This window comes from Tenrec ecaudatus, chromosome 7, assembly GCF_050624435.1.
Source record: "Tenrec ecaudatus isolate mTenEca1 chromosome 7, mTenEca1.hap1, whole genome shotgun sequence".
Classification (NCBI taxonomy): domain Eukaryota; kingdom Metazoa; phylum Chordata; class Mammalia; order Afrosoricida; family Tenrecidae; genus Tenrec; species Tenrec ecaudatus.
Window position 1 is genome coordinate 54763231 of NC_134536.1, and position 14088 is coordinate 54777318.

The following is a 14088-nucleotide window of genomic DNA, read 5'->3' on the forward strand; positions in this document are numbered from 1 at the left end:
GATAGCTAGGGGCCGGGAGGGGGAAGCATTTAGGAACTAGAGGAAAGTTGAATTTTTCATCGTTGCTACATTGCACCCTGTCTGGCTCATCACCTCACCGAGACCCCCTTGCAAGGGGATCTCCAGTGGCCTAAAAAATGGGCTTTGGGTCTCCACTCCGCACTTCCCCCATTGACTATGGCAAAATTTTTTGTTCTGATGATGCCTAATATCTGATCCCTTCAACACCTTGTGATCGCACAGGCTGGTGTGCTTCTTCCATGTGGGCTTCGTTGCTTCTGAGCTAGATGGCCGCTTGTTTACCTTCAAGTCTTTAAGACCCCAGACGCTATCTCTTTTGATAGCCGGGCACCATCAGCTTTCTTCACCACATTTGCTTATGCACCCATTTGTCTTCAGCAATTGTATAAAGGAGGTGAGCACACAATGATATGATTTTTTGTTCTTTGATGCCTGATAACTGATACATTCAGAAGTTCTAAGTCAGTTTAGATCTCAGAAATCATGTTGCTAGTAAAGGTTTACTTAGGAATGGATTTTCTTCTTCCTTTTCTCTTTAAAAAAATACAAAGTTGTTATTCTTAATTTGATTTAAATAATAGAAATTCCCATAAAGTTACTAAAACTTAAAAAATGTTTATATATTCTAAATGAAAGACTCTAGATTCTTCAAAATGTAAATTCCAGGTCTTTGATTAAACTGTTGTTATAAAACATCAACTGGATAAAAACACTATACATTTTTAAACCCTTTCCTTTCATCCTTAAATATGTTAAATTTGTTGAGGCGTAGCAATTTACTAGCATTATATATATATATATATATATATGATTATTTTTATTTAAAGACAGAAAGAGAAGTTGCGAGGAGAGTGGGAGGGAATGTTGGACTTTGTTCTGGTTAGCAGGGAGCACTTGGCATTGAAGCTGTGCACTATATTTCTCTATCTCTAGGTGCTCTGGTGCCCCAGTGAATTAAGTGTTGACTGCTAACTGAAAAGATGGTGATTTAAACTTAACCAGGAGACTCAGGGACAAAAAATGTAAAGATGTACAGCCTTGGAAACGCTATGGAGCAATTGTATTTTATCCTATGGGTTGCTATTGGGTTTAATTGACTGCATAAGGTATGGGTGTATGCCTGTGAAAATCCAATTATGAAACGGTGAAGTATGGAAAGAAAAAGGAAACCATCCTTAATTATGTAAGGATTTAACATTTCTAAGATACTTTAGTTAGAGATGAGGAATGAAAACAAAAGTTAAATTTATTTATGCACAAGTCCTTCGGAAAAACACAGAGGAGGTTACAAAGTGATAGTCATTGCTGACTGACTACAGATTTCTTTCATAATTCCTGTTACTCTTCTGTCTTAGGAAGATAAGGCATCTGAGCCAATGCGAATCAGGTTGTGTCTTTACAGTGAATCAATGAATAAGCCAACAAGAAATAAGACCTGTAAGCAGTTTGCAATCAGCTGCTAACCTAAAGGCTTGCAATTCAACTCACCCTGTGGCAACACGGAGCAGTCCCGGTGATGCTTCCATAGAGAGCACAGCCCAAACACCTTAACTCTGTAGCCCGCAGAGCCATCATGAATTGCAATCAACTCGATGGCAACAGGGCTGGCTTTTGTGTTTTATCAACGCAGCCACCACACACCCATCAGTTTTTCATACTGTGATGGCTTGCCTGTTGCTGTGACTGGAAGTTATGTCACCAGTATGTCAAAGTGCCTAAACATTCATCACAGGGGACAGTTTTCAGCAATCACCAGACAAGACAGACTAGGGAGACCTCATGATCTACTCCCAAGAATCTGCCAGTTAAAAACTCATGTATTAAACAAAAACATTGTACACATCAGCAGGAGGAATCAATAATAGGCAGGCCTCATGTTAAATAAAGCAGAGCGACCCCTGTGGATTTCGGAGACCGTGGAACTGTGTAGGGGAATGAAATGCCCAGTCTTTCTCCTGCGGAGCTGCTGTTGGTTTCTAACTGCTGACCATGTGGATTGAAGCCCAGCGTAAGCATGCCACCACCTGGGCTCCATGGCCACAGCGATAGGCTGGAATATACTGGCAATTATGAGTGTGACAAAGGACCAGGAAACATTTCATTCTGCTATAATAAGGTGGCCAAACGACAGACAACTTGATTGCAGCTGTCTATCCGTGCAATACATGCGGGTGGTGGGAACACGAGATGAATTTGGTACAGGCCACCATCTCACATAAAGTTGTGTAGAAAGAAAGACTATGGATGCAAGGACAAAGCCCTGGTTATGAAGTTTCATGGTTCAGTAATTATCCTGTTTGTTCAGATGGTGAATAGGGAGCGAAGACATTTCAGTTTACTTTAACAAACATTTGCAAGTATAGTCAAGTCAGTGTCCAAAAGGGGTCACAAGCACCTGAGGAAGTGTAAAAAGCTAGCCACTGGCCAATGGGACTGGAGGGAGATCAAGATCACACATGTGTCAGGTTATCATTGAAAAAGCAAAGACCCAAAGACAATTGTTCAAATCTCTTTAGTTCACATACACAGTTCCATTTAGTTGCAATTAGTAACTCTATAAATTCTATATATGAAACACATGATAGGTTAAAGGTTTTTTCTTCATTTAAAGTATTTATTGTGAATTATGTGAAGGTTTACAAAACAGATCATCAGTTTTACATTCAACAGTTCATACCATTTAGCGTTCACGTGTTCATTCCCATCCCCTCAATGCACGTACTATCACTTATCTCACCTCCTGTGTTTCTGGTCATCTGTCTTTTCCCCTAAACCTCTGTACTTTGTCCTTGGACACATGCTGTCCGTTAGGTCTGAAATGGTTCATTATTTGAATTCATGAGTTCATTTACAGACCTGAAGGTTAACTAAGGGCCATAGCCTTAGTGGTTGAAATTTTTTTAAGAAGAATTTCTTAAAAATTCAATATATGAGTGTAAAAATTATGACAGGAGATAAGTATTACCAAAGGTCAAGAGTTATAGAAAAATATTCAATCTCATTGTATGAAAATTAAATGACAAATAATACAGAATTATTACATAAAAATGTGTCAGTTTTGTCCCTCTTTTTTAAAAGATACCTTTCTGGGGGAGAGAGGGGAATGAAACGGGGAGCTGATATCAGGGCCTCAAGTGGGAAGAGAATGCTTTGAAAATGATGATGGAGGCATATATGCAAATGTGCTTGACACACTGAATGAATGTATGGATTGTGGGAAGAGATGTAAGAGCCCCCAATAAAAGTATTTTTTTAAAAAATTAGCTGTCAATGCTGATTAAAAAACACCATGAAATAAACTATTCCCTTTATGTCACAATTTCACTTTAATGATTTCACACCAATAAGGTTTTAGAATGTACGAAGATTTACAGTTTGCTTTAGTTGGCATTGTTAATAGTAATCAAAGCCTTTTAAAATTATGTTTTTAAAATTATTTTATTTATATAATCTACAATCTTGCCTTTAAAAAAAAGTAATGTAGATTTTTCTTGATCAAATGTTTCTATAAAAACACTTATCTCTAAGCTTGTTTCTTAGAACTGACTCTAAGGTTTTCAAAAAGTGTCTTCATTTTATTTTACATTTTGTATAATTTATGTTGCTTTCATAATATGTTTAAAAACAGCTATTTAAAAAAAAACTAAGACTTATGTCTGGCAAAGAAAAGTATCTTAAAATTTAAAAAATAATAAAACTACTACAAAATCTTATAATAGCAAATAAATATACTGAAAATAATTCTTGCCTTTTGAGAGTAGCTTTCTAAATTTCTGTGCTCCTGTTAGCTGTTCATCAGGATTATTAGAAAAAGTCATCTGAACCATATCTGAAGTAATAACATCTTCCTAAAACATAAGAAATAGAATACAATTTAATGTCTAAGCATTTTACATGAATAAGATTTGCTATATATGTTAATATTTGAAATACTGAAGCATAATTTAAGACATATATTTTGTAATACCTACCTCTGGAATGGGTACAGTAGAAGTGACATCTGGATCTTGGATAGGGCTTTCCAACATACCTTCATCATGTCTGGGCAGAGAGACGTTCCTGCGTTTAAACAACTGTAATAAGGAGATGACTTACGTTATTTACTGAGCTTTCCACACAACACTAAATTCCCATGGAGTTTTATATTTCTTTTAAGTGAAAAAAGCATCCTAATAACCTTATCATTTAAAATTCTGAGTAGTTTGGTATTACCCAGTCCTTATACCAAAAAGCAAATCAAACTCACTGCCGTCAAGCTGACTGCAGCTCACAGCCCCCTAGATGGGAGGTCTATGGCCATAAATCTTTATGAGCGCTAGAAGCCTCATTTTCTCATGTGGAGTGCATGCTGGGGGGTCCGAGTGGCTGGTCTTGGGGTTAGCAGTCCAGGCCTTACCCCCTAGGGCCAACAGGGCTCCTTAGTCTTAATAGCAAAACAGCCTTTATAATCTCTGAAAGGTCAAACTTTCTGGGCTAGGTTAGTTCCTGCCCTGCCTAGAGTGCTTTGACTGGTTCTTAACGTCAGGTATTTTACCCATGGTTCCTGTTGAGAAGTCGATACGAATTAGGTATCCTGTGCAATTCTCTGCACTGGGTGTGAGGAATAGAAAAATAAAGAAAGATACCTGGCCCTATGAGATCTTACCATAAATAAGAGAGCCCCTTTCAGTGACTAAATACAGATAGAGTTCTGAAGAGTAAACTGCTCTTTACTGGAGTTTAATGAATTAAAGAATCTATGTAGCTACATTCAAAATGTCCTAAAATACTTTGGTTTTCTAAAACTTACCAAAAACTTAGCAATAAAACCTTTTAACACCTCTTTATACTATTTTTGTATTAGACAGAATTAAGTATTTTAAAACGCTGACCTGCTCTTCTCTTTTTTGTTTCCGAAGCTGTGTTCCTTCCTCTTCTCTTCGTCTCCGCATCCCTTGGGAATTTAGCACTTTATTCTTATAGGTTTTCATTCTGCAGTTATCTTTTCCTGGACTAGCCATGGTATCTTAAGGGAAGGAGAGAAAAAGAATTGATACTGACAGCTACATGAACAGATATCAGATGCTTAAACCACAAACCCATTTTTAGCTCTAAAGAGCTAAAACAAACAAAAAAAACACGCTGACATAACTAGAGAACAAGACGAAATTCTGTGTGCCTCAACAAGAGCATGCGTTGGAAAGAGGCCAGGAGTTAAAATAAGAAAATCCCTATGGGTTCCTCTGCGCCAGTAAGGAAGTTCGCAATTGATCCTAAAGAACAGAAATTCGAGAGGAAGTTGTGTCAAATGGTCCAGGGAGAGGGAGAGACATGAGGGGTGGGAAAACTTAAAATGATTTTAGTAGCTGCAATGGAGACAGAGAGACAGCAGTTGGGATCCCAGAAACATTTTTCAAATTGATACAATAAGAATGTGGGGTCAAATCCCCTTATGGAAGGGTCGTGGGGAAGAGACCAGACAGTCAGGGTGCAGTGTAGCAACGATGAACCATACAACTTTCCTCTAGTTTTTTAATGTTTCCTCCCCCCACTATCATGATCCCAATTCTACCTTACAAATCTGGCTAGAACAGAGGATGTACACTGGTACAGATAGGAACTGGAAACACAGGGAATCCAGGACAGATGACTCCTCCAGGACCAGTGGTGAGTGTGGCAATACCTGGAGGGTGGAGTGGGAAGGGAAAACCGATCACAATGATCTACATCTAACCTCTTCCTCAGGGGATGGACAACAGAAAAGTAGGTGAAGGGAGGCATCGGACAGTGCAAGATATGACAAACTAATAGTTTATAAATGATCAAGGGTTCATGGTGGACAGGGGAGCGGGGAGGAAAGGGAAAAAAGAGGAGCTGATGCTAGGGGCTTAAGTGGATAGCAAATGTTTTGGGAATGATGAGGGCAATGAATATATAAATGTGCTTTACATAATTGATGTATGCATGGATTGTGATAAGAGTTGTATGAGCCCCTAATAAAATGATTTAAAAATAATATGGGGTCAAATAAATGTAAAAAGATACACCATCAGTAAGGAAGAAAAGGGAGCTGAGGGTGAATCCCCGGTTGGGAGCCTGAGCTGTTCTTATATGGTGACAAAATAGCACAATACAGTGACCACTACGAAGGATCAGAGTAATGATTTTGTTTGCTTGTCTGTTTTTGAGAAAACAATAATGAATTCAGTTCTTTCGACACTGCTTTTAATTTATATACAATAGATCTCATCCTTGTTGTACCCAGTCCTTAATATTTGACAAATATTAAGGCATTTAATCACAACCAACACACAGTCATTCCTTCACCTCCTCAAAACTCCCTTACACAGCTGTAAGCCCTCTCCCAACCCTTAACTGATCAGTTCTCCAATTTTATAATTTTGTCTTTTCATTAACTTGGTATAAATGGAATTGAAAAGTATGTAGTCTTTCAAAATTGGCTTCTTTCATTTACCATAATGCATCGGAGATACATGTCATTGGCATGTATAACTAGACTGTCCTTTATTACTATGGATTACCTGTTTATACACTTACCATCTGAATAAATGAGGATCCCTTCCCCAGTTTTAGATAGCTATGAATAAGTCAGCTATAAATATCCTGTACAGGTTTGTGTGAAAATAATTCTCATTTCTCTAGAGGTGAGCTTAATGGGTAATATGGCAACTGTACATTTAAGAAACTGTCAAACTTCTTGTCAAAGTTACCAAACCATTTTATATTCCCATGAGCAATATGGAAGCTTCAGGCGGCTCCATATCCGACCTGTAATTGGTATTGTAAGTTTTTTGCTGGCTTGTTTTGTTTTTAATGCTAACCATTTTTAATAAATCTATAACCAACCAAACAAACACATCTGCTACCATCAATCAGAATCAGGTTTACAGTGATTTCCCAGGCTATAAGTCTTTAGAGAAGCAGCCAGACTCATCTTTCTTCAAAGAACAGTGGGTAGGTTTGAACAGCTGATCTTGTGGCAGCAGCCCAGTGCCTAACGTACAGCACCATCAGGGCCCCTTAAAGCCCTATAGTGACTTTCAAGGTCAGCAGTTCAAAACCACCAGCCACTCTGCAGGAGAAAGATGAGACTTTCTATTCTTGTAAAGTTAGACTCGAAAGCTTACAAGGGCAGTTCTGTCTCATCTCATAGCATTGTCACCAGGAATTGGATTCATTCGGATTAACTGCTAACTGCAAATCGGGAATTTAGAATATACCCCTTGGCAACTGGAAAGAAAGCTGGTTATCTACTACTGAAAAATCAGCTATTGGAATTCCCAGGGAACAGAATGGTACAGGAGTACACAAGAGGTCAACATGAGTCTACAGAGGAGCAACTGTTTGTTTTTTCAAGACAACTGATTGTTGTTTTAGGACAACAATCTCAGAGTGCCTTGTGCACTGGGATTGTTTCATTCACCATTAAATATATATTAAAAATCACATTACAAAGGCTGTTCTCAAAGTCACTCCAAATATAATAAATACTATGTCGGCTTTTAAAGGCTGCCCATTAGAGAGAGGAATTTCTTGTCACTCAAACTTATTTGTCACCACGCTGCCTGACAAGCAGTGTTGTTAAAGTTGGGCAAGTAACTTATATAATATAACTTCCTGATATAATGCATTTCTTCTGCCAGGAAAACGTCCATTTCTACGGGTTTGGAAATCTCGGTAAATCCTCAAGATTGTATAAAGGGGGAAACGTGCCCACTGGGGCCTTACAACCACACACGAAATATCGAAAGCTCCGAAGGGCAGCGGTGTCATTTGTTGAACATAAAAGCACGCCAGTTTCCCACAAGATAGATGAATAGTATATTGTTATAATTTGAGACGTCAAAACCGAATTTTTTAATGTGTTCAAAAAGCCAGTGTCGTGAAGTCTTTTGATGTTCTCACTAGGCCGGTTCATTTTTTTCATGTACCATCAGTGAAGCAGGTAACTCTTCTTGTAGCTAGAGCTACAGCGGTGGAGGCACTGATACACAGGTGCACATGAGAGCGCTTGGACACGGGCACCGCGGGTCCCAGCAGTGCAAGTCAGCTTCTGACCACACCTGGGACCAGGAGGAGGGGCCCCAGAAGCTAAAGGAGGCGTGGCGAGCGGGATGAGATCTTCCGCCTACGCTGGGGGCTCCTCGCGCCGCCGCGGCTGCCACGCCCCCAAAAGGCAGCGCGCTCCCGCAGGCTAACGCGGACCGGACCCTGTGAGGCCAGGGCCTAACCCTTCTCAAGGCCAAGGTTACGTGAAAAGTGGCATCTCCCAAAGGGAGCGAACCAGAGGCCCGCCCACCCGGCCCTGTGTCACTCCCACTTACCATTAATGTGTGCCTACGTGCTACCCCGACTTCCCCATGCCTGGAGCCGGTGTCAAAGGCTGGGACCAGTGGCGTTGCCAGGACGCCCCAGCGTGGAACGCAGCGAGGAGGTTCGCAATTCAAACTGGCGTCCACCAGCGTCCCTCGCCCAAGACCCCGAGGCTCGGCTCCCAGAAGCCCTTGCACGCGGCAGCGGCGGCGGCACCGGCCCAGGTTAGCCAAGGGGCCGGGAGAGGAGCGCGTCTAGCTCTCCCCCGGCGGACGAGGAGCGGTGGCTGCTCGGACCTCAGTGCGCCTATCCTTGCGCGGACCTAATTGGGTTCACCGTGCGCGGACCTCAGTGCCTTTATCCTTGCGCGGTCCTCAGTACGCCCATCCTTGCACGGTCCTCAGTGGGTTCATCCTTGCGCGATCCTCAGTGGGTTCATCCTTGCGCGAACCTCAGTGGGTTCATCCTTGCGCGGTCCTCAGTGGGTTCATCCTTGCGCGAACCTCAGTGGGTTCATCCTTGCGCGGTCCTCAGAGGGTTCATCCTTGCGCGGACCTCAGTGGGTCCATCCTTGCGCGGTCCTCAGTGGGTTCATCCTTGCGCGGACCTCAGTGGGTCCATCCTTGCGCGGTCCTCAGTGGGTTCATCCTTGCGCGGACCTCCGTGGGTTCATCCTTGCGTGGACCTCAGTGGGTTCATCCTTGCGCGGTCCTCAGTGGGTTCATCCTTGCGCGGTCCTCAGTGGGTTCATCCTTGTGCGGACCTCAGTGGGTTCAATCTTCGCGGACCTCAGTGGGTTCATCCTTGCGCGGTCCTCAGTGGGTTCATCCTTGCGCGGACCTCAGTGGGTTCATCCTTGCGCAGACCTCAGTGGGTTCATCCTTGCGCGGACCTCAGTGGGTTCACCTTGCGTGATAGGTGTTGCTGGAGTTTTCCCTCCTGCTTTTAGTTTTTGTGCAATGTTTGCACTCTCTTTCTTGTGCGTGCAGGCAGCCAACCTGTAGCATAGTCTTGATTGAGGGCTTACTCATTTGCCAGTCCCAACAGTTAGAATCCTGACCTTACGGAGTTTGGAGAGGCTCTGACACCTCTAGCCTCATGAAGGCTTTCTTCAATGCCTTGGTGGCTTAGTGGTAACCAACCCTTGGGCTGCGATCCATAAAGTCAACATCTTGAAACCACCCACCTGTCCAGGGGTAAAGACTGGGCTTTCTATTCCCATAAACAGTTATAATCTGTTTACAGTAAAGGGTTACAACCTCTAAAACTCACAGGGCAGTGAATTTGTTTCAACTTTTCAACATGCCAGTTATTTATAATTTTTAATTCTATAGTATCTGGATATTTTTCTAAATTGAAGTCATTCTAAAGCATCTGGATATTTAACAAAATTGTAGTCACTAATATTTAAAAACAATTAAGGCCGGGTAACTTGTACTCTAAATGATTGTAATACATTTGTAATCTGTATTCCATCCTGGAATTCAGTTGAAAGCTAACTATTTTCTAGATGGAATGTGAGCTGCTGACGATATAAGATAACTAATGCACAATTTAATAAGTGTACAGTGTGTTAGGGGAGAAACATGAAAACGCACGCTTAACAAGCTGTGCTGTCTTCCTTACTGAAAGCAAGAAGAGCCAAGGAAACAAAACAGGAGAGTCGGCAACGGTCAACAGTGGGTGTGGGAGGCTGAGGAGGGAAGATAGCTTTGGCAAAGAAACCCAGAGAGAAACCTTAAAGTATGAAGAGCAGTTTATTTGACTGAATCATCTGAGCCCCCTTCTTTTCCTCCTACCTCTCCCTCCAGCCTAAACCTTCCTGCTCTCTAGGCAGGCTCCCTCTCCGAAAAGATAAGGCAGAGGCAACATCATGGTGGCTCCTGGATGTGTCCCAGCAGGATTGGGAACTGTGTTTTTCCTATCCAGGTGAAAACTAGAGAAATGGGGCTGGTATCAAGATGCCAACTTTATCTTCTGCATAAAACATCCACCACAGCAACTCCAGTCCAATGTCTGAGATTTTATGGCACCTTCCTAATTCTGCCGATCAAAATAGATGCCACCAGTCACTGAAAGCTTTATCCCCATAAAGCCTGGAGAGCGTAGAGCATATTGCTACACTGGCGTACACATTCCAAAGCCCGTGGGAAAGGAAAAGGTTCTAGGCCTTGCCTCACTTTGACAAATAAATCTGAAAAATCAAAAGACGCGCCTTCCTTAAATCGGGTTGACCAGTGCAAAATTGAAGTCTGATTGACTTGGTTTTACAGTGACTCCCGTGTGCTAGAGGAAACCGAGACATTAAGCAAAACGTATTCCCATGGTCACGGTGATAGTAAATGTAACAGCTGTGGTTCGAACTAAGTAATTGAGCCCTTGAGTCTAACACTCTAACCACACAATGTGTAGTTCTGTGTATATACGGTATTGCAGAACTTCCTGATAAGAGAACTTGATCCAAACTTAATAGAAGATGATCATATAATGTATTGCTTGAACTAGAATATTTTTGACAGTGGAATGGGAAACTATTAATAACTTTTCTGGGACAATAAGCAAGAAGTAGGCTGCCCTGGGCAAAGTGGGACATATAGTCCTAATTACAACAATATGAGAAGAATTAAAAAATGGACATCGAGGCACTTAAGAAAATGCCTCTCTTGGGGAAGGAACAGTTGGCAAGTGAACATAATAGGGGTATGTAAATTTGCAGTGTTGGATTTGGGGGTAATTGCTAAATTTAAGCTTTTATACACCCTGGCATCTGCCCTTGCTGCCATAGGTCTGCTTCTGGGAAAAGGACTGAAATGCAAGCTGTATCTCCTGCTATTTATTGGAGAATATTCTTCAGGAATGATCATTGTAAGGGTTGTGGGAAACAGAATTCCACAGAGTGAAATTGAACTATGATGCAGTTACAATACACACCTAAAGCAATTCTCCAAGAAACACTGGGCCTTGAGAATTTGTCCCTATAGAAACTAGCAGATGGCATTTTTATGCCTGAATAAAACAGTTCTTTGGAAAGCAGGTTTATTGAGGATAAAACAGTTCCTTTTGGCTGAAGGACAATTTCTAGAGAAGAAGTTGGCCTAATGCCCTGAACAGTCAATCTTTCAGCAACTGGTGGCTGAGTTTCCGTGTTGAAATGCTATCTGAGCATTGAACTAAAACCTTTCACCAAACCTGCTTGTTCCGTTCTCCCGAGACACAGAAAACACATGGCTTTCGGGAAGAAAGCATGATCTTTCTCTTCCTCCATAATTGTCCCCTCTCTGAGCAATATCTAGAAGTTGATGTCCTAGATCTAGTTGCACTCCGTCCCTAAGCAGTGTAAGTCACACCTGTGTTTTTAGATGCCGTCTTTTAGCTGCTGTCTTTCAAGTCCACATGTCCTCCTTAGATCAGACAGCTCTCCTGAGGTCCAGACTCACATAGCCAGTCGCCTTTTCAATAACTGACAAACATCTCAAACTTAGTGAGCCAAACCAGACTCTTGATCCTGTTCACCACTCCCGAATCCTACTCTGTTTTTTGCTTTTCTCAACTTTCACTATCTCAGTAATGACACACAATACAGTGAGAAGCTCAAACTAAAAATCCTAGGAATCTTCCATTGTATTTCCCCAAACAATGCTCCCTGACTTCTGGTTTTACCTTCAAAGCCCCTCTCCTGTATGTCTAGAAAACGACTGAAACCACCTCCAAGTTTCAGCCACCTCTTCCACATAATGTAGTCCTGTCTAACAATACTTGCTGTGTCCACCCTGATTCCTCTACAATCTGTTTTCTATGTAAAAGACAGAATGGTTTAAAGTTGCATTTTTGTTTATTTTAATCAAAGCAATACATGGATATGGTTTTTATAATCGTTTATAAAATTTGTAATAAAGATTAACAGCTCTCTCAACTTCCACTCCCCAGAAAGTACCTCTTTCAACTTTTTTAGTTGTTTCTTATGGTATTCACAATCATAGTTCTAAATCACATGCAGTTATGAACCATTTTGTGTTTGTCTTAATTTTAGAAATGATCTAAGACAAAGGAACATGAGAATTTATCACATTGGCAACACTATTCTCCCAACACACATACACACACACACACACACACACACTTTTTCAGCGCATATCTGCTATAATTCTATTAAAAACTGTCTTAATTAAGTCAGTGTTTGGTGTTTATAGAAATTGCTATTGGCTGCTGACTCCTGGCCTCCAAATCATGGTAACCTGGTGCACAGTACAGTGACACGCTGCCCCCTTGTCCCAAACTAACAGTTATGGTTATGTTTGAGCCCATTGCTGGGGCCACTGTATCACTCCGTCTCTTGAGGGTCTCCATCTTTATAGTTGTCCTTTATCAAACCTGGGAGTGCTTTCCCAAGGACTGGCCTCTTCTGAGAACATGTCCAAAGTATTCAAGAAGAAGTCGTGCCATCCTCACTTCTAAGAAGCCTTCTGGTTGTATTTCTTCCAAGACAGATCTGTTTGTTCTTCGGGCCATCCTTGGTACTTTCAATATGCTTTGCCAATATCAAAATTCAAATGTGTCAATTCTTCTGGTGTGTTCCTTATTTATTATCCAATTTTCACATGCAGATGAGGTCATTGGCTTGGGTCAGAAGTCACACAGTCTTCAAAGTGACATCATTAGTCATCAACAGTTTAAAGAGCTCTTTTGCAGCAAATTTGTCCAAAGCAATCTGTCCTTTAATGTGGCTTCTATGAGCAGCGATTGTGGGTCAAAACAAAAATAGACTCGTGACAACTTTAATCTTTGCTCCTTTTATCATAAGGTGGGGCTGAACTACCCCAGTCAGGTTCCAAGACTAATTCTTTGCAGGAGCAGAAAGCCGGCTCCTTCTATGGAATGGCGAGTGGGTTCGAACTGCTGACTGTGCAGCTATTACCCTAAGGTGTAACCCACTGTGCCACTAGGACTCCGTTAGGAATATTAGGCAGACTCAATATTGCCTCCATTTTCATTATTGACATAAATAGCAATTCTGTTTCGAATAAATATGCCATCTTCCCCAAATGACAGGATTAGCAAAACTCAGGTGTGGTGGGGGGAAGGGCTTTAGGCTTAACCCAATTGCCGCACATTTAATAAGTGGCTTTTAAAAACCCCCTATAATTTATCATCTCACAAGTCCTAAAGGTCAGAAGGGCAAAATGGATGGCACTGTGCCAAACTCAGAAATATGACTGAACCGTTTTCCTTCTGGAGGCTTTGGTGGAGAATCTGTTGTCTTGTCCCATTTCTAGAAGCTGCCTGCATTCCCTGGCTTGGGTTTTTATGGCACTTTTATTACTGCCGCAGTCCCAGGTCCAAGTACACACCTATTTAAATATTTGTTGAATGAAATAAGTAATCAGCCATAGAAATTGATACTTGTGACCATTTAACTGGGAGGAGAACGACTTGTTTTAGTGATCCTTCATGTGCAGAGTACAGGGTGGGATTTAGTGTCTAGTATCATGTTAGTCAGGTTGACTGGAGAAACAAATTCATAGACACTCATATATGTGTGAGAGAACTGTATATCAAAGAGGAATTGTCTATGAAGAATTTACCCCAGCCCAGTCCAGAGTCCAAAGGTCCAATATTAGCCTATATGCCCAATACTAATATGTCAAGGCCTCTTCAGACTCACACAACGCAGGCAATGACTCCCAATGCAGGAAGATCACGGACAAGGGGGTAGAAAGGCTTGTGGATCCAGTGGTGGTGTAAATATCTCAGCAC

General features: G+C 41.6%; 1 protein-coding gene across 1 annotated transcript in view; it reads right to left on the reverse strand.

Annotated features, from left to right (window-relative positions):
- Positions 1-8513, reverse strand: part of KPNA5 (karyopherin subunit alpha 5) — a 43756-nt gene extending 35243 nt beyond the window's left edge. The window contains 5 exon segments of the mRNA XM_075553738.1: positions 3770-3869; positions 3993-4094; positions 4893-5026; position 8253; positions 8346-8513. Of these exon segments, the coding sequence (XP_075409853.1) occupies positions 3770-3869; positions 3993-4094; positions 4893-5026; position 8253; positions 8346-8348 (340 nt within the window). The 5' untranslated portion in view covers positions 8349-8513.
- Between the last annotated feature and the right edge of the window lie 5575 nt (positions 8514-14088).